This window comes from Cervus elaphus, chromosome 24 (assembly GCF_910594005.1).
Source record: "Cervus elaphus chromosome 24, mCerEla1.1, whole genome shotgun sequence".
Taxonomy (NCBI): Eukaryota; Metazoa; Chordata; class Mammalia; order Artiodactyla; family Cervidae; genus Cervus; species Cervus elaphus.
This window is the reverse complement of record NC_057838.1, coordinates 54,089,428-54,110,461: the sequence shown is the minus strand read 5'-3', so window position 1 is coordinate 54,110,461 and position 21,034 is coordinate 54,089,428. Positions and strand designations below refer to the sequence as shown.

General features: G+C 44.1%; 1 protein-coding gene across 9 annotated transcripts in view; it reads left to right on the top strand.

Annotated features, from left to right (window-relative positions):
- PXK (PX domain containing serine/threonine kinase like) overlaps window positions 1-21,034 on the top strand; it is an 80,157-nt gene that overhangs the window by 44,981 nt on the left and 14,142 nt on the right. For all 9 annotated transcript variants that reach the window (XM_043885442.1, XM_043885441.1, XM_043885448.1 and 6 more), the window contains 12 exons: window positions 341-418; window positions 923-996; window positions 1,570-1,644; window positions 4,575-4,679; window positions 5,658-5,759; window positions 7,127-7,288; window positions 7,682-7,799; window positions 9,467-9,545; window positions 11,934-11,982; window positions 16,921-16,998; window positions 17,534-17,620; window positions 18,068-18,137. In XM_043885442.1, coding sequence (XP_043741377.1) covers window positions 341-418; window positions 923-996; window positions 1,570-1,644; window positions 4,575-4,679; window positions 5,658-5,759; window positions 7,127-7,288; window positions 7,682-7,799; window positions 9,467-9,545; window positions 11,934-11,982; window positions 16,921-16,998; window positions 17,534-17,620; window positions 18,068-18,137 — 1,077 coding nt within the window. The remainder of the gene's footprint in view (window positions 1-340; window positions 419-922; window positions 997-1,569; window positions 1,645-4,574; window positions 4,680-5,657; window positions 5,760-7,126; window positions 7,289-7,681; window positions 7,800-9,466; window positions 9,546-11,933; window positions 11,983-16,920; window positions 16,999-17,533; window positions 17,621-18,067; window positions 18,138-21,034) is intronic.

The following is a 21,034-nucleotide window of genomic DNA, read 5'->3' as shown; positions in this document are numbered from 1 at the left end:
TGTTCCAGGATCCAATCTAGAGTCCCATGTTTTATTTACTCTGTGTTCATTTTTTTATAATTAAATTTTTAAAGAAGGTCATAGGGACTTCCCTGGTGGTCCAGTGGTTAAGGCTCCATGCTCCCAATGCAGGGGGCCCGGGTTCGATCCCTGGACAGGGAACTAAATCCTGCATGCTGCAACTAATACCCAGTGTAGCCAAATTATAATGAAGAATTAATTAAAAATAATAATACAGAAGGTCATAGACCATAGGAGTTTCACTTGCAAGAATAACATCTGAAGTGTATGGCACTTTCCTGATATGTTTGTCTAATACATTTGCAAAATATCTTTGCAGAGATTGCCTTACAACATGTTTCCATGTTCTTCCGGTCAGAGCCAAAGTGGGAGGTGGTAGAACCATTGAAAGACATAGGTGAGAAACTGGTGTGCCCATTGTGTTAAAAGAAGGATCACAGAACTGGGTTCTTTGTCATGCTTTCTTATAAGTATCCCAAAAAAGCTTTTATGCAGGTGAAATGCGTAAGAAATGCAGGTGATATCTTTTTTTGTCTGTTTCCATACTATTTGAGGATTCAGTCCTTAACTTTTATTAGTAAATGAATCTTGGTTACAGACGCATCTGGGGATTTGGATGGTGGTAACTAAGTTTCAGAACCATCATTCATTCCTCTCTTATCTTTTCCATTAAATCTAAACTGAAGTGCTGTTTTCCTTTTTCCATGAGTAATTTCTTTTATTTTTTTATTTATTTTAGTTCAGCTTTTACCATTTCAGTATTACCAAGTGGTTGCTTACAGTTTCCTATATAGCTATGAATAATATTTCTGAACTTAATTTTTATTAATTATTTGGTCAGTAAAACAGAATCTGTTGGTGTTAGATCATGTAGCTATAAACACATCTCCTTTTATGACAGGTTGGAGGATAAGGAAGAAATATTTCTTGATGAAGATTAAAAATCAACCAAAGGAACGGCTAGTGTTAAGCTGGGTAAGCTAATTTTGTTTTGTTTTGCTTTAGACTAATTTCAGGGACTTCAGGTGGGTTTATGAAAGCAAGAGAACTGACAAGAGAACTACAAAATTGTACTGTGCTGCCGAGAGATGTAAAGTCATACATCAAAGAGTCATACATCAAAGAGTCATTTTAAGTCACTTTGTTTATGCATGTGGTAATATCAGTGTGACTACATTTCAACAGCTAGTAAACATTTGGAAAGAAACACTAACAGCTTAAAATAGTTTTCTTGGACCTCTTTAGGACTGACACTTTGGCAGTTTGTTTTAAAAAAAATGCTTGGGCATTATTTTTGTTTTATCTATCACTTTGGGAGCTCTAGTGATACATTTGGTTAATAGAATTAAGTAACATTATAGTTAGGTGCTATTATTTGTATGTTTATATACTCCAGAAAGGCCATGAGGCAACACAAATTACTATGGTTTTCGTCTTTGGTTTATAGTCATGTATTTGGACAGATTTTTTTAAAAAAGGAAAGGCTTGTGAGGAATTTTTCTTCTGATGACCAAAACAGCACCCTGATATTTCCTCCCATGTTTGCAGGCTGACCTTGGTCCTGACAAGTATCTGTCAGATAAAGATTTTCAGTGTCTAATCAAACTTCTGCCTTCCTGTTTGGTGAGTACGAGTCCTTCTGTTATTCTTGATGCCGATGACAGATTCACAATGTTTTCTTGTGGTTGGGTGACCATGGACAGGAGAGCTGGAAACACTCTCCAGGCTTGAGAATGGAGAGGTAGAGTGGATTTCTCTTCAGACTGGAAGTGCTCAGGGCTACTCCCACAGACCATTGGCCATTTAAATGACATTCATGACTTCCAGACCACCCATGAAATGTGGTAATTTATTTAATTTTTAGTATTCATTTGGCCACACCACGTGGTATGCAGGATCCCTACCAGGAATCTAACCCTCACCCCTTGCCGTGGAAACACAGAGTCTTAACCACTGTATTGTCAGGGAAGCCCAAAATATTGTTTTTGTGTTTTAAGCAAATATCAGAATAGGAAAGCACCCACTTCTCTGAGCCTCTTGTTCTTGGTGAGGATGTTTATTATCAATGAGTTGAGAGACCTGTTTCCAGCCTGAGGAAGCAGAACTGATGCAGATTTAGATTAACTGGAATTCTAATCCAAGGCTTTCAGTGGTAAGAACCTCATGAATGTCTTTCAAAATATATGCAGATATTCTTAAGGAAAAGACTAACCTGGCCAGAGAAAATTGAGTTAGTGTTGATATTCGTTTTTTGAAGAGAATGTCTTGTCAAGCTAGCAAGACCAAGCGTTTAATGAGGTGTGATACCTGGCGGAGAAAAATATTGTGGTCTTTGAGTCTGATAGGTTGTGTCACACAGGCTGTGAGTGCTCAATCCTAATTTTTTTTTCTTGGATATGCTTTTTTTTTTTTTTTTTTTCATTTATTGGATATGCTTTTTTAAAAAAGAAGATAGTGCAAGGCTAGTGGTGCATATTAATTGCAGAAAGTCAGAAAGCACCAATAGGCAAAAATAAAATAAAATTTGCCCATAGTTCCAAATAACCTGAAGTATGGGCCAAAGTGTCATGTCCAATTGTTACTTCTCTAGAATTTTATGGTATTTTTTTTTTTTTTTGGCTGTGCCTTGTGTCTTGTGGGCTCTTAGTTACCCGAACGGGAATTGAATCAAGGCCACAGTAATGAAAGCCCAGAATCCTAACCACTAGGCCCACCAAGGAACTCTCTTACATGATTATTTTTGAAAAAAATCATATAGATACTGTTCTAAAGCTTGATTTTTGTTGTTGTTAGTGGTATACCCATGAACATCTTTTGTTGTTAATAAATACAGTATAATACATCATTATTGCTACTGCTGCTGCTAAGTCACTTCAGTTGTGTCTGACTCTGTGCGACCCCATAGACGGCAGCCCACCAGGCTCCCCCATCCCTGGGATTCTCCAGGCAAGAACACTGGAGTGGGCTGCCATTTCCTTCTCCAATGCATGAAAGTGAAAAGTGAAAGTGAAGTCGCTTAGTCATGTCCGACTCTTCGCGACCCCATGGACTGCAGCCTACCAGGCTCCTCTGCCCATGGGATTTTCCAGGCAAGAGTACTGGAGCGGGTTGCCATTGCCTTCTACTGACTGCATAAAATTATCATTGGCCATACCTCAGTTCACTCAGCTAATCCACTAGACATGTGGATCACTTCTAGTTTTTTGCTCTTATTTTTTTAAAAAATGCCATGGTGAACAATTTTAGCTGAACATTTGTACCCATCCTTAGTTATTTTTATAAGATAACTAGAACTAATTAATAAGCAACTGTAGGGAGGGTTTTTTTTTTTTTTGAGACTATATAAGTAGTATAGTCTTTATCAAATCCACTAGTTGTAGCATTCATAGAGATGTTTTAACGCCATCATTTCTCTTATATTTACTGGTTGGCATTCTACTCTAAGGAAGAGCTTCATGTTCTCTTTTCTTTATCTGTTTATGTCAGTATGGATTCCAAGGATTTTTAGTTTATTCATTGGGTTTCTTTTTGAGGTGATGAAAATGTTCTAAAATTAGACTGTGTGATAGTCACACAGCTCTGAATATATTGAAAACCACTGAGTTGTATACTTTAAACAGGTGAATTATATTGGGATGTGAATTGTATTTCAGTAAAGCCATGAAAATATCCACAGCAATCGCTTTGTTGTGATGATCAGGAGGAACTTCATGATCAATTTTCTGTATTTCCTTGGGCACCCTCTTCCATCCCCCTGCCCATCAAGTCCTCACACAATCCAGCTCCCAAGGGTTTGAGTCTTCCTGGTACTCCTTTGAGCTCATGGCCATTGTAATACTTGAAGTCAGTTGGTCCATGTATCCACAGTTCCAGGTCACATGAGGACTTTTCTTTCAGTCATTAAATAATTGGTCTTACTCCCCACCCTGCTTTGTTGACATCCGTGTCCGCCCCTCAGGAGGGCAGTGTCACTCATCACACTGCACAGTCCAGCAGAGGGACAGGAAGACGCACGCTCACTGCCCTGGAAAAGGGCCAAGATGCCGAAAGACGCTGCCATTGCTTGTTTTCTGGCTGTCATGCTCCCTGGCTTATCACTAGACAGCAGTGTGGAGTGTTAGGCAGCAATGTGAGGGGAGACACATTTGTCCTGGTTTCCACTTGGCTGCTCTCGAATTTGGCTGGTTTTTTTTTTTTTTTTTTTGCCAATTTACAGAGGCAGAATATTAAAACCACCTTTCCCAAAACTCAGACCTTCCCTCTGTTGCACCACACTGTCGCTTGAACTATGAGACCACATTAAAGCAGATACCTTACCTTGGAGAGCTTAACTTCTAGCCACTTTGCTTAATCACTGTAGTTTGCCTTCCTTCTCCCGTCTAAAAAATGAGTTAGTAATTGATCATCTGATGACTTGAAAATACCATGTGTTCAGGGAATGTTCTGCATTTATGTGCAGTTAAACTATCAAACTGGCACTTGATTCTAGATCTAAAAGGAACCTAGATGCTGATGCAGATTAAATGTGAATTTCTTTTTTTTTGTTTTGGCAGCACCCTTACATCTATCGTGTTACCTTTGCCACAGCCAACGAATCCTCAGCATTGCTAATTAGAATGTTTAATGAAAAAGGAACCTTGAAGGACCTGATCTACAAGGTACTGGAGGTGCAAGTTCCTGGTCATCAAAAGCTCTCAAGTCCCTTAAGAACCTGTTACTGATACTTGATCCCTAAGCTTCTAGACGCTAGGCCCCGAGGATTTAATTTTAATTTTATTTGGAATTTATATTTATTTTAGCAATAGAAACTACCCAATTTGGCTAAAGAGCATTCCTTTACCCACACGAGAAAAGGTTGAACATTTCATGATTATATCCACTAGATTGTAGGCTGCTCTTAGGTCAGTTTTAAAGTTTAAATTTTTTGTTAAAGGAATACTGAGAAGCTTTACAAACACACTCATAGAAAACGAGATCAGATTTGTGGTTAACAGAGGTAGGAGAGGATATTTAAGGGAAATTAGATGAAGACAGTTAAACGGGTAAGATGGGTAAATACTAGAGGTGTAAAACACAACATAATAAATATCATTAACACTGCATGCTTGCTAAGTCACTTCAGCTGTATCTGTTTCTATGCTACCTTGTGGACTGTAGCCCACCAGGCTCTTTTGTCCATGGGATTCTCTAGGCAGGGATACTGGAGTGGGTTGCCATGCCTTCCTCCAGGGGATCTTCCCAACCCAGGGATTGAATCCATGTTTTTTATGTCTCCTGCAGTGGCAGGTGGGTTCTTTACCACTAGTTCCACCTGGGAAACCCATAATTAACACTGCTATGTGATTTTTTTTTTTTTTTAAAGCAATACTGAAGAATTCTAACAGTATACAACACTTTGGGGTCTGCTAAAGTGAAGACCAGGAACATCTTCACTGGACTAGAAAAAGGCTGGAACCCTGGTCAGCCTCTTTCTATTAACTGTGCAGGCTTCTGTATTTAACAGCCCATGTCCTGCCAGCTGGACTCATCTGATGCCCCCAGCCTCTTAATGTGTCCTGTCTGTTCAAGGAGGCCATGTGCGTGTAGAGTTCAACCCCTCTACTGCCTTCTTATGTGCTCTTTGTTTCTTTCCAAAGGCAAAACCGAAAGACCCATTCCTGAAGAAGTACTGCAACCCTAAGAAGGTTCAAGGCCTTGAACTCCAGCAAATAAAAACATATGGGCGGCAAGTATTAGAGGTAAGAAGTATCTGACTTTTGTTTAAGTTGCATTGGAATTTCACCCAGCATCACGTATTCTTTTGGGAACATTTTCAGGCAATATCTAAAATAGTTGAAATTATCTGGTCACATACAAACTGGTGGCACTGTCATATTTTATCCCCAGAAGCAAATATTTGAGACTAAAGCAGTAATCTAGACCAACACAGTTCCAAAAGCTTAGCTATTGGAAATTCCTAAACTAGTATGTGATTTTTAAGAACTTTATTGTGTGAATACCAAGTTTTGTGTTATTTCTGGTTGATTTATCTTTGTGCCAAGATTCTTGCTTTTGTTATATCCTATACATAACCATATGGCTCCCTTACAGAAGTGAAACTAACGTGAAAAAGCCTTTCCCACATCACTCTCTAGAGCAGCATTCACCAAACTTCTTGGATTATGCAAACCTATCAGTGAAAACAATTTAAGCATAAACACTCCCATGTTATATATGTTTAATTTATATACATATATATTATATATATTCTATTATTAATGTATTTTGTCCAGTATAAGTTAAGAAAGAATGAGAGTAAAAACAAAACAGACAGGGGACTTCAGTGATGGTTCAGTGGTTAAGACTCTACTTCCAACTCAAGGGGTGGCAGGTTTGATCCCTGGCCCAGTAACTAAGATCCCACATGCCACACGGCATGGCCAAAAAATTTAAAAATAAATAAATGAAAAACAAAAGACAGAAAAGCTGTAATACTTTTCTTCCGGTTCTCAACGGATTATCTCGGGCACCTGCTTCAGCAGGGCACTGCTGTGGTTCACCAGGTCTTTGCAGGGCTGTATCCAGTCTGTGTCACTGGCTGAACCACTGTTTATGAAATGGCAACTGAAAAGTTTGCTTCTTTTTGTGGGAGACTGTCATGTGTTTCTATTAATAAACAGCCAAATATATTCTGAGGTGAGACAGGACTAGAGATGTTTTCAGCTCAACCCCTCTTCCTGAATAATTGGCAGAAGCCCTGGCAGGATAGCTTTATTCATCTGTGCGGAAGGATCTTTGCCCTGAAGAGAGCTGGGTTGTGGTGCTTGGGTAGAGAAAGTGCTCACGGTAGAGGCTTTTGGCATCAGAGCTGTTAACCCGAGCAGGTGCAGGCTGCTTCTCTGTTCTTTGGAAATGAGGAGCTTTGCTTGGCGTGTCCACAGCTGGAAAGCACTCAGCGTCTGTCTCTGTTCCAAAGAAATACACAGACATGTACTCTTTCTTTAGGAATCTCCCCGGTGACTGGTTTGATCTTATTTCAAAATACATTGACTGAAAAAGCAAAGCTTAACCTGTCCCGTATCGAATGAGTTGGAGGGGAGTATAACCACTACATTCTTTTCCATAGGTCTTAAAGTTTCTACATGACAAGGGATTCCCTTATGGGCATCTTCACGCTTCCAACGTGATGCTGGATGGGGATACCTGCCGGCTGCTGGACCTGGAGAATTCCTTGTTGGGCCTTCCTTCCTTCTACCGATCATATTTCTCACAGTTCAGGAAGATCAATGTAAGTTGGTGAAAGTGATGAAACAGCAGGCTTATTTTTAGGTGTAAGTTATCCCCGTGGCAGGATGCATGATCTGTCCCTGTAAGAAATGTGTGCTAAGCAGGGGTGGGTATGGTTGGGGCAGGCAGGCCTGTTGGCCCTGTCTCTCCCACGGCACTGCTGGATCTGAGGCTGGTTGAGCAGGGCCAAGGAAGGGTAGAACCTCTGACTGCACCACCGTGAAGGGTAGGACCAAGACTTTTGGTCAAAATGATGCTTTGTGAGCTTTTACAAAAGGCCTCGAGTGGTCACTACCAGTTGTGGATGGGGTTGCCCCTGGGCCATGTTTCTTAGTGGAAGCCCAGGGCTAGGGATTCACAAAGCCAAAGCCCTCTGCCGTCTTTTCTTCTGCAGACTTTGGAGAGTGTGGACGTCCACTGCTTTGGCCACTTACTATATGAAATGACTTACGGACGACCGCCTGACTCAGTGCCTGTAGACTCCTTCCCTCCTGCACCGTCCATGGCTGTGGGTCAGTATGGGGTTTGTAAGGGTCTTCTGGGCCCTGGTCACGCTCGGAGCTTCTCACCGCCTTTTCCAGAGTTCAGGGAAGGACCAGAGGAAGTTACCGTGCTCCATAGCCAGGAAGTCTTACCAGGAAGTAGAAGTTACGGGAGTAACTTCCTTAAATGTATTTCACTGAAAATTCAGATCGCTCGTCTGTTTGTCAGGCTGTCTGAAATCTCAGAGCCCTTCTGTAACATGCATCAGAGTTTTGGAAGCAAGAGAATGTGAAGAGAAGTATGGCCAGACCTAGTGAGAGGTAGAAGCAGAAGCTAGGAGCAGACAACTTGCATGCAGTCTTGTGGACTCAGGCAGAGTCGGGAGGTATCCCAAGGCTGGAGGGGGACCTGTGAGGACAGCCACAGGCCGGACACCCAGCAGAGGACAGCCCGCCAGGCCCAGAGCTAGGAAAGGTGGGCAGGAAACCCTGGATCCAGGAGTTCTCCCAGCACCACTGAGGGGCTCCCGTAGGAAGGAGGGATGTCAGGGCTGATGCAGAGTCACCCAGGGACCCTTTCCTCCCCTCGACAGCCAGCTTACACCCCCCTGGGGCAGGGGTGGCGAGGGCAGGGCAGCTCTTAGAACATCGCGCCTTCCATGCGTTCGGGTCAACCTCCACCAGCGTCTGTTTTGTGTTGTGCGATGGTTCCAGAGAACAGGCCTGGAGACTACTTTGGGTTGAGTTTGAACAGCTGAAACGGAACAGTGACCTGCAAGTAAAAAAAAAAAAAAAAAATCTGGCTGCTTTTGTAAATAAAGTATGTAGGAGGATGTACATAGTTTGTATGCAAATATTAAATACCAATTTGTATAAGAGACTTGAGCATCTGCAGATTTGGGTATCTTTAGGGAAGGAGAGGTTCCTGAACCAGTGTCCCAAGGAGACTGAGGGATGACTATATGTAATAAACGATAATTGTGAAAACTTGCTCCATATGAAATGTCTTTTTCATTTGTGATCATTTTTTTTTTTCTGGTATAACCAAGTACTATATTAAGTTTAGAAGTTTGCCTCAGTTTCCTTGGATGTATCTCTTTACATAAAGTAAGAATTCATTTGGATATGTGAAGAATTAAATGTGTGTATTTGTGTGGGTAAAAAGCATAATGTTAATAATAGTTATTTCTGAGTGGTCAAATTATGAATGAAAAACAAAAATCTGGCTGCTTTTGTTTACACCGTCCAAGATGTTGGATGGTGAGATACCAACAGTTGGCACTTCGTATGTTGGTTTTGACTAAAAGCAGGCAAGCAGAGACATGTCTTTCAAGTTGAGAATTTTACTCATGTGTGGTGTTTACTTCTCTTTTAAGAGAGCAAACACATTTATGAATGATATCTTGAGTCCTTCCTCCAATTATCTGTGCAATATACTTAGCTTTCTGTCAGCATGTGGTTCCTGAACCTTTTTTTTTTTTTTTTTGAGTCATCGGGAGTTGTCAGCATTTCCAGCAGCCCCCCTTCCCCCTCCACCCCCTGCCACCACGTATGCCATCTGTCTGTGCGTGAAGAGTTTTGACACTGTCCTGATGAGCCCGCAGACAGTTGTTGAGAAGTGGTGTCAAACTTTTCATCACCAAGTGGGTTTGCCAGCATGTTCTGTGGAACTAAAACGTGTATCTGTTCATTTCAAGTGGCCGTGTTGGAGTCCACGCTGTCTTGTGAAGCCTGTAAAAATGGCATGCCCACCGTCTCCCGGCTCTTGCAGATGCCGTAAGTCAATCCCACGCCTTGGCTGTAACCTTCCTAACCGTGTCGAGCCCTGTACCACTGGCCCAAGTGTCCAGTCCCAGTAGAGACTCATCTGCGGTCCCCATAGAGTCTCTGTGGCCTGCTTGCCAGTGGTCACTGGCCACGTGACATCCTGACCTTTCCTCGTGACCCCTATGCACCGTAGTCTGACTGCTCTCTCTTCACACCCGTGTCGTCTTCACGTGTGTCCTCATGTATGTCTCTCCCTGTCCACGTTGGCATTGTGTACATGGACACATGACAGCCGCCCGCTTGGGAGGTACTGCAGGGGGGCAGCCCTGTTTCCATTCATCACGTGGCCCCCAGCGGTGGCTGCATCGTAGTCACTGGTCAGGCAGGGTCTGGCCTCCAGGAGGAGGGCTGCCTGGCTTCGGCCTCCCCTGCACGTGTTTATTCATCTCCTCACTGGGTAGCGTATATCTGATGTCTGACATGTACCAGGCCCTGTGCTGGGGCTTAGAGATGAATGGTCAATTGAGGCGGCTCAGATAGTGCTTTGGGGTCTTTTTTTAAGGTGCATGTTCTGTTCCTTCACAGAAAGGCAGCAGGATAGTTCAGAGGCTTGTGTCTAACTTTAGACAGACCTGGGTGTGGGCACAGCTTTAGCGCTTTGTCCAGATGATCTTGGGCAGGTTTCCTAACCTCTGGAAGCTGAGTTTCCTCCTCTATAATTGGGGATAATAATAGTCTCCACCTCAGAGGGCTGGTGGGAGGATTTATTGAGATGATTCCTAGTACAGACCCAGTTACTTAAGAAGTGCTTACTAAATGCTATTTACACAGCTTCTATTTTGTGCTCTGAGATGTACCCAATGCTCTGTGAGCAGATGTATTTGGGAAACAATTACATGGGGAAATGAGGAAGGACAACTTGAAGTACATACAACCCGAGTTCAGGGGAGGCAGTGTAACTTCAGATTCCTGTGTCCCAGGGGGTCTGTCCCAGTCTGAGGCCTGGGGAGGATGCGCTGTACAGAGCAGCCAAGCCCCTGCCCCGTGAATGTGACTTTTCAATGTTTCACTGACGCTGGAGCATCCCTCTGTGAACCAGGCACAATCAGCAACAGTGCAAACGTGGGAAAATCATTCTAGTCATTTTCACCATTCACTTATAGAACACATGCCTTTGTAGTTAGGAAACAGCCTCTATCCATGTCAGTTTACTTGGGTTTGTATTTGCACCCCCTGCTCCAAAGTGCTTGCATTTTCCTCCCAGCCTTCCAGTTCTAAAGCAAATCCAATTTTTTTTTTTTTCCTTCACTTAAGTCTTTCTACCCTGTGGGCTTCAGCCTGGGATAGCATTTGGCGAGGTGTGAATTCTGCTTAGTTAAAAACGTGTTGTCTGGGAAGTAAGTCAACCCCTTGGCCTTGAAGGGGAGAGTTTTGTCTCCATCTCTAGGCCGCCCAGGGAGCGCTGTGGGGAAACGTTAACCCTGTCTCTTCTACTTGAGATGTAGTTACCCTTTTTCAAAAGGGGGGACAGTTCAAGGAAAGACTTATGCAGAACCATTTGGGCAGTGCCCAAACAACTAGTCAGAACAGTTCAGAATTCCTCACACTATTCTTTTTAATAGCATACTTTCAAGGAGAGAATTGATATTCTCCAAAAGCTGCTGTTTCTTCTTGAGAGAGCATGAGAAGCACTGCTTTTCCTTAAAAGAAGATTATTTTCTCTTGTTGGATTCCAATCAAAGCAATTCCTTTTTACTTACTCACACATTTTTATTATATTGAGCTTTAGAATAAATTTTATCCTCCTCTGGGACAAAAAAAAAAAAAGTAAAATCAATCGTTCTGTTTAGAAATATCTGCTGCATATATTAATTGCAGTATAATATAAACAATGGGCTTCTGTGGTGGCTCAGGGTTAAAGAGTGCCTGCAGTCCTGGGGCCTCGGGCGTGGAAGGAAATGGCAACCCACTCCAGTATTTTTGCCTGGGAAATCCCATGGACAGAGAAGCCACAGAGTTGGGACAAGTCTGAGTGACTAACACTTTGACTTTTCATAACCATAAGTAACTTACAAATTTCTTTTCAAAATGCGAATTAATTTACATGAGATGACTGTTGGCCCTCTGTGGGGAAGTCACTTCCCCTACAAAGCTGACCCAGTCCTCCTGCTGAGCTCGGAAATAATGGGGAGTTGGGGTTCCTGGAGGTCACTCTGGGTGGCCTGGAAACTCCTTTGAGTTTATTGATAAACCTGAGGTGGTAGGTTGGACCGGGGCTGGGGGACGATGTGGGGGTTGGGAGGGACTTAATGGGCTAAAAATGTCTCATTCTGCTCTGGTTCTGTTCTGAAAGTACACCTTAATTAAGAAAGATATTTCTGTTTCTTTTCTTTACAGATTATTCAGTGATGTTCTGCTCACAACTTCCGAAAAGCCACAGTTTAAGGTAAAACAAATTATACCATTCCTTGGTTTGTGTCATGAATGTTTTCTTGGAAAGGTAGTTTTTTATTCAATAAAGAGAAGATACGGTATTTATAATAGATGTGGAGTGGGAAAACACATGCTTTTATCGATTTTGGGGGACCTAGGTGAGAACAAAGGCTGGACAGCCTCTCTCACAGCTCTAAGGAACGACTGTGAAGAGGCAAGGGAGCAGCCAGGATATAAATGAACTTTTTGCTGAAAATACCACTTGTCAAGCATAAAAAGATTGCTGCTAATCACAAAAGACAGACATCTCCAGTTAATGATTTTGATCGCTTTTTGTATGAATGATGCAGGAATCTGGGGTCACTGAAAATTTTCCTTAGGTGTGCATCTTAACTCTCTAGGGTCTGCTTTCCTGTTTTTCTCCACCCTGAGTTCTTACACCCCCAGGCCCCAGGGGTGAGCAGTTGCAGTGGGTTGCAGCTTAATCCTTGTGAAACAGGAATGGCCAGCAACATTCTTCGTTTTACATAAAGAAAAATTGAAAATAATCTAAATGTTTTACAATCTTGAAGTAGTTTAATAATTTACAGTACATGGATTGAGTGTGTTTTATCTAATGAAAGTGAAATTTACAAAGACATTCTAGTAGCATGGAAAGTGATTATTATTTGGGCTGAGGGGGGAAAGCAGAATATCAAATGCAGTATGTAGGGGCTTCCCTGGCGGTCCATTGGTTAAGGGTCTGCACTTCCAATGCAGGGGCACAGGTTCGATCCCTGGCTGGGAAATTAAGATCCCACATGCTGTGTGGTATGGCCAAAAAAAAAAAAAAATAGTGTGAAAAAATACTTCTGTCTAGAATAAGGACTGGAAGCAAGTATCCTGGGAAGTAGCCATGCTATGCAGTGTTGTGGAAACAGCAGGAGCTTTAGAGCTCCCCAAAACCAAGTTGATGCCTTACTTTGCTTTGGTGATAGCCTCTAATCACCTCCCAAAGGTTCTACGACACTTGACTCTTTGGACCAGGTCGTTCTTTACTGCTGGGGCTGCGCTGTGCACTGCGGGATGTTGAGCGGCACCCTGGCCTGTGACCCCACTGGAGGGGAGTGGTGCTCCCTTTCCACCCCCACATTGTGTGGCTATCAAAACTGACTCCAGATGTTGCCAGCTGTCCCCTAGCTAGAGAGGGGAGGAGGGCAAGATCACCCCCATTTGAAAGCCGCTGATGGAGGGGCAAAAACCTGTCCTGTGGGTCTGTGTTTGCTCATGTAGTGTTGGGGAGTAAAACCTGACTGCTGCCAGTGGACTCCTGAGATGACCCAGGACACCTAGTACAGGCCGGGCCCCCCGCAGCGCTCACTTTTAGCATTGTTTTGGAGAGGAGTGTGTTGCGAGTGTGCTCAGTCATGTCTGACTCTTTGCAACCATTTGGACTGGAGCTCTCTAGACCCCTCTGTCCGTGGGATTTCCAACGCAGGAATACTGGAGTGGTCTGCTACTTCCTTCTCCAGAGGATCTTCCTGACCCAGGGATTGAGGCTGTGTCTCTTGCATCTCCTGGATTGCAGGCAGATTCTTTACCACTGAACCAAAGGAAGACCTTTGGGTGGTAGTTCAGTTCAGTTCAGATGCTCAGTTGTGTCCAACTCTTTGCAACTCCATGAACCGCAGCATGCCAGGCCTCCCTGTCCATCATCAGCTCCCAGAGTCCACCCAAACCCATGTCCATTGAGTCGGTGATGTCATCCAATCATCTCATCCTCTGTCGTCCCCTTCTCTTCCTGCCCTCAATCTTTCCCAGCATCAGAGTCTTTTCAAATGCGTCAGCTCTTCGCATCAGGTAGCCAAAGTATTGGAGTTTCAGCTTCAACATCAGTCCTTCCAATGAACACCCAGGACTGATCTCCTTGAGGATTGACTGGTTGGATCTCCTTGCAGTTCAAGGGACTCTCAAGAGTCTTCTCCAACACCACAGTTCAAAAGTATCAATTCTTCTGCGCTCAGCTCTCTCTATAGTCCAACTCTCACATCCATACATGACCACTGGAAAAACCATAGCCTTGACTAGACAGACCTTTGTTGGCAAAGTAATGTCTCTGCTTTATGCTGTCTGGGTTGGTCATAACTTTCCTTCCAAGGAGTAAGCATCTTCTAATTTCATGGCTGCAATCACCATCTGCAGTGATTTTGGAGCCCAGAAAAATAAAGTCAATCACTGTTTCCCTATCTATTTGCCATGAAGTGATGGGACTGGATGCCATGATCTTCGTTTTCTGAATGTTGAGCTTTAAGCCAACTTTTTCACTCCCCTTTTTCACTTTCATCAAGAAAGAGAATTACCCTTCATTGGGTGGTAGAATGAAGGGTAATTCTCTTTCTCCTTTCTACAGTCCCCACAAACCCATAATCTTAGAATGAAATTAAATTTACTGGGAAAAAAGAAAGAAAACACCAAACAGGGTGGTGTCTAAAGATTTTATAGGCAAGGGAGAGTCTTCGTTCTGTCCTATTTTGCCAGTTAGAGGGGGCTTCCCTGGTGGCTCAGATGGTGAAGATTCTGCCTATAGTACAGGAGACCTGGATTTGATCCCTGCATGGGAAGATCCCCTGGAACAGGGCATGGCTACCCACTCTAGTATTCTTGTCTGAAGAATCCCCATGGACAGAGGAGCCTGGTGGGCTAAAGTCTATGGGATCACAAATAGTCAGACACTACTGAGCAACTAAGAACAGCACACAGCAGAAAGAATAGCTTCTTTGGATCTGAAGTTGGAGTGAAAGAAGACCTTTGGAATTCATGTTTTTTTTTTTACCGAAGCTCTTCAGGAAATGCATTCAGCCTTGTAAATATACTCTCCTCAAGTCTAGTAGTCCAGCCCAGGGGTTACCATTAGCCCTTGTTCTTCCCGCAAGCCAGAGTGTCTGTGGTAAAGATACTGTGATCTTAAAAACCATGTTAATCTCTTGTGTGTCTGTTTTCTTTCTGGAAATATACACAAGAGACTGGTGGTGTTAGTTGTCTCCATGGAGGGGAACTAGGTGGGATGCTTTTTTTCTGTGGATATACCCTTTTTATGCCTACTGAATTTTGAACCATATCACTGCATATTACCTACTCAAAGATTTTTTTAAAGTTAAATTTTTAGAATTTGTTGTTCTTGTTCAGTAACTAAGTCATGTCTGACTCTGCAACCCCATGGACTGCAGCATGCCAAGTTCCTCCGTCCTTCACTATCTCCTGGAGTTTGCTCAAATTCATGTCCATTGAGTTGGTGGTGCCAACCAACCATCTTATCCTCTGTTGCCCCCTTTTCCTCCTGACCTCAATCTTTCTCAGCTTCAGAGTCTTTTCCAGTAAGTCGCCCCTTTGCATCAGGTGACCAAAGTACTGGGAGCTTCAGCTTCACCATCAGTCTTTCCATTGAATATTCAGGTTTGATCTCTTTTAGGATTGACTGGTTTGATCTTGCAGTCCAAACGGCTCTCAGCGTCTTCAGCATTGCAATTTGAAAGCATCAGTTCTCTGGCACTCAGCCGTCTTTATGGTCCAACTCTCATATCTGTACATGACTACTGGAAAAACCACGGCTTTGACTCTATATAGACCTTTGTTGGCAAAGTGATGTCTCTGCTTTTTAATACACTGTCTAGGTTTGTCATAGCTTTCCTTCCAAGGAGCAGGTGTCTTTTAATTTCCTGGCTGCAGTCACCATCCACAGTGATTTTGGAGCCCAAGAAAAAAAATCTGTCGCTTCTTCAACTTTTTCCTCTTCTGTTTGCCATAAAGTGATGGGATGGGATGCCATGATCTTAGTTTTTTGAATGTTGAGTTTAAGCCTGCTTTTTCATTCTCCTTTTTCACTCTCTTCTAGAGGCTCTTTAGTTCCTCTTCATTTTTGCCATTAGAGTGGTATTATCTACATATCTGAGCTTGTTGATATTTCTTCTGGCAATCTTGATTCCAGCTTGTGATTAGTCCAGCCTGGCATTTCACATGATGTACTCTGCCTGTAAGTTAAAATAAGCAGGGTGACACTATACAGCTTTGTTGTACTCCTTTCCCAATTTTGAACCAGTCCATTGTTTTGTGTCTGGTTGTAACTCTTGCTTCTTGACCCCCATATAGGTTTCTCAGGATTCAGGTAAGATGAACTGGTATTCTCATCTCTTTAAGAATTTTCCAACTTTTGTTGTGATCCACACAGTCAAAGGCTTTAGTGTAGTCAATGAAGCAGAAGCAGATGTTTTTCTGTCATTCCCTTGCTTTTTCTGTAATCCAACAAATGTTGGCAATTTGATCTCTGGTTCCTTTGCCTTTTCTGGAAGTTCTCGGTTCAGGTACTACTAACGCCCAGCTTGAAGGATTTTGAGAATAACCTTACTGGCACTTGAAATGAGCACAGTTGTGCAGTACTTTGAACGTTCTTGGGCATTGCCCTCCTTTGGGATTGCAATGAAAACTGACCTTTTCCAGTCCTGTAGCCAATGCTGAGCTTTCCAAATTTGCTTGCATATTGAGTGTAGCACTTTAACAGCATCATCTTCTAGGCTGTCTCTTTGTTCCATAGGTCTGTTTGTCTTTATGCCAGTATCACACTCTTTTCTGTAGCTTTGCAATAGATTTTTGAAATCAGGGAGTGTGAGGCCTTAGGTTCCAACTTTCTTTTTCAAGATTGTTGTGGTAATTTGGGGTCCCTTGAGAATTGACATACTTGAAATATCCATCATGTTTATGTGTTCATTTAGTAATATACTTCTTGTTGAAAAATGCTAATGAGGTGAGTGGGTTGGGGATAGCAAAAGTCGGCAGGATAGGAGTGAAGTGGACAGCTTGTAAGTGATTTCCTTCCAGGAATCCTCTTTGATGAGCAACCATTTCTTTGTTCAAACCACGACTCGAGAGAACCTCCGGCCAGTTTCCTCTGTGGATTATGTACTTTCTCTTTTTTCAGATCCCCACAAAGTTAAAAGAGGCATTGAGAATTGCCAAAGAATGTATAGAAAAGAGACTGATTGAAGAACAGAAACAGGTAAACTGCTAATAGTTCCTCTTTGCCTTTTGGTGTTTTAGCATCCCCATCCTCTGCTGTGGTGATTGCAGTGATTTACTTTTAACTGATCGTTCATTCCATAAACATGTCTTGCATACTTGCTGTGGACCAGGCTCCATGTTCAGTGCTATGAGACAACTGAATACTAAACAGTCCTACCTGCAGGGAGCTCAGCCTGTGGCAGAAAGAAATGTGTTCACAAAGGATGGTCACTCTTTATGATCAGGGCAGACTGGGTGGTTGGGGGGTCATGCATATTTCATACTCTGATGGTTCTGGGGGCCACACTCATTTTCTCTAACAGAGGAAAAGGCAGGTGAGGACCTGGGGGCGGATAGGGAACGGTCTTCACCTGCTGGCATACTCTTCTTCCCGACATCCAGACCCAGTGTGGAGGCAGAGGCTGAGCACGGAAAGCATTTTCATCCAGATAATTTGATTTGGCAAAACATGGTAGAAATTTTCATTAGCGTAGGATATGCTTACATTTGTGGTGAACTGTGTTCTCTTAAAGATCCACCAGCATCGAAGACTGACGAGAGCTCAGTCTCACCATGGATCTGAAGAAGAAAGGAAAAAGAGGAAGATTTTAGCTCGAAAGGTAAGCCCAGTGTCTCTGTGAATTCTTTCTTGTGAATGCTTGACTCCATGTGAAGAAAGTTCTAGGTCAGTGATGTGCGTCTAGTTCTTAACAGATCTCTGTGCTGTATCTTTCTGAAAGCTAAAACTTTACAGATGGCTGGTTAGCTGCTTCTCAACAAAAACCATATAATAGTGTCAGCAGAGAAATGGACCACAGAATTCCCTGGCTTGCTGGGCTGATGATGGCCTTACTATAATTGTGGGGAAGGGTTGGCCTGAGATTGTAAACTCAGCATTCTTGGTTTTTATTTCTCCCTTTAGTTTTGGCTTGTGGCTTCTTCACTGTTATAAGGCTCAATATGACCTTGTGTGTAGCGAGTTTATAACTCTGTGCCTAGAAAATGTTTTTATTCTGGTATGTTCATTCTTTGCTTCCTACCACCTTTCTTTTTTTTTTTTTTTAAAGAAGTCAAAACGATCTGCTGTTGAAAATAGTGAAGAGCATTCAGCAAAATACAGCAACTCCAATAATTCAGGTAACTGATTATAGGTTATAGTGGGGCCTGGGTCCCAAAGATTAGGGCCAGGAGTCGAGGTTCTTGGGTTCTTCTTACTGTATATAGCACAGGGAACTGTGCTCAATGCTTTGTGGCAGCCTGGATGGGAGGGGAGATTGGGGGAGAACCGTGTATGTATGGCTGAGTCCCTTTGCTGTCCACCTGAAACTTTTATAACATTGTTAATTTGGCTATACCCCAATATAAAATAAAAAGTAAAAAAAAAGGAGTCCCTGGGTTCTACTAGGCAGTGTGGTGACAAATGCAGAAAACAAAAGAATTCTGTTCCCAGGGAAGAGTTGCCATAGCACTGAAAGTCTCACAGGATTCATGTACTAGAAGGGACCCCAGAGCTTAATGGGCCACGAGCCTCTTCACCAATGGCAGGACTCGATCTGTCAAAGATGAGCATCAGCCCTGGAATGAAACCCCACCCAATAATGCAGTGCAAGGCCTCCTGCTTACCAGGAGAGGCTACACTAACTGAAATGGCCCTAAACCCTGCCCTTCGCTCGGTCCCCACGTGGCAGAAGGGCGCGCCCTCCTCCATTAAGGAATGGTCTCCCCAGTGTGCGGGGATTGCAAAAGGTAACATTCCAGAAGGGCGAGGAAGGCATAGAGAGCACTGTCCCTGCCCTGCCTGGCTGGCTTTGGGCCTTCATGTCCCCATCTCTTGACATCAGATCAAGTGACCCCCTGGGACCTTGCAGTTCTTCTGCCTTTTGAGTCTGTGAAGTGGAGTTCCACATGGAGAAGGGAAGGTTTCATCCTCATAGGGGCAGCTTTGCCTCAGCCCTGGAGGCCAAAGGAAGGGGATGGTTTTTTTTTTCTTTAGGTTGAGGGATAGTTGCACATACTTCCAGTCAGGATAAGGACCCAGTAGAGACAGAGAAACTGAAGATGCACAAGAGTAATTGTTGAGGGAGACAAGGTGAGAGGGTGCTAGAAGGCCACGGGGTTAGGATCAAGAGCCCAGCTGTCAGTCTCAGCCTTGGAGAAAACCCATGCATCCTTTCCTGGTGTCAGGAGCAAGTGGAGTAGGTGAAGAGGCAGAGGCATCTGAAGTGGAGGGGAGAGAGGAGATTGAGGGTGTTCACAGACCATGCCTTCTCAGAGCCTTTCAGGGAAGTCAGTGAGGAAGACATCTGCCAGGGGCAGGAGAAGAAGTGAGGGGTGTGTGAGACCTAAAGGCTGGGCTGGCCGCTGCCAGAGGGTGCAGGCTTTTAGGTAGAGCTGGAGCTGGAAGAGTTGGGGTGGGAGAAGATCCTAGACTCTGGGAGGGGGGGAACTGCCAGCACCGCTGCTTGGAGAGTCAAGCCAGGGAAGGGCTCGGGGATCTAGGGGGGAAGAGAAGGAGGCCCTGGAGGTCTAAGTGAGGACCAGGGCTGGCTCCCTGGGGATGAGGCTGGGAGACGAGGAAGGGGCTGGAGGCTATTGTGGCTGGTACATAATTTCAGAGTTGGAGGTCTGTTTTCTCATGGTTGATGGAATGTACATGGGCCAGTCATTTTCATCATTAGCCTGAGACTCGTGTCTTCAGTCAGCCTGTCACACTGGCAGACACTTTGTCCGATGTGGAGAAAGCCTGGCTCGGTGTCTCCACCTGCCTGCTTGCAGGGCTCTATGCGAGCTAGGGCTGTCCTAGCTCAGTTGGTAAAGAATCCACCTGCAATGCAGGAGACCCTTGTTCGATTCCTGGGTCGGGAAGATCCGCTGGAGAAGGGCTAGGCTACCCACTCCAGTATTCTTGGGCTTCCCTTGTGGCTCAGCTGGTAAAGAATCTGCCTGCGTTGCAGGAGACCTGGGTTTGATCCTTGGGTTGGGACGATCCCCTAGAGAAGGGAAAGGCTACTCAGTCCAGTATTCTGGCCTGGAGAATTCCATGGGCTGTATAGTCCATGGGGTCGCAAAGAGTCGGACACGACTGAGTGACTTTCACTTCACTTCACTTAGGCCAGATGCAGCCAGGTGGGAGGCTAAGGACTCCAAGACACCACCTCAAGGAGTTTAGGAAAGCCAGGAAACAGTTGATAGAAAGGTATAGATCATCTCCAGACCCCACTGAGTCACAGATGCAAACCTTCTCCCCTTTAAAACCCATGTTAGCACTACAAGCAGCGTAATATCACAGTGGGCTGGATTTTGCCATCTTTTTCAGTGAAACGCCTCCCATGTGTTATAGGAGGTGAGAGAATATTGCAAATAGTGGAAAGGGATTCAGCTGGCAGGAGATGTGGTTTAATTAGGACATTTCTCCTTGTGCTCCGTGTCTGTGTGGTGTGGATGACGGGAGAGGTGGTGGTAGGAGGCGCCCCCAGAACAGGTGGTGGTCTCTCAGGGGCGTGGTCTCAGTTCTCCCTGCAGGGAGCTCTGGTAATCCTTCGCTAGGACCTCCATGTGAGGGAAGGGGCTTGTGTGGGCTATTCTCTCTGCTCACTGGGCTACTTCCAGGTTAAGTCAGGAGGGTGTATTCTGGGGATTTCTGAGCAGCAGAAGTGATGCTGGGGAATTTGGGAGTATCTGAAATATAACAATGTTACTAGGTCCAGGAAAAGCATACAATCGATGGGGATATGCACCTTATTTTAATGTAAATAAGGGTGTTTGCTGAACTTCAGGTAAGAAAAAGCCTGGGAAGTCCACACACTGAAGAGGCCGATCCTGTCCACTTCAGTGCGCCTGCTGGTAAAATGGCACTTGCGCAGGGAGCATTGCCGGGTGGATGCACTGGAGACCTCTCTCTTCCTTTGGAGAGGCCTCCACCACGCTGGCCTGCGCCCCTCCGTCACCTGTTCTGCTGTGGCTCTGTCATTTGTCATTCATTACCCAGGAAGAGGGGTTGGGTCCACACGAGAGACTGTAGCCAATTGCATAAG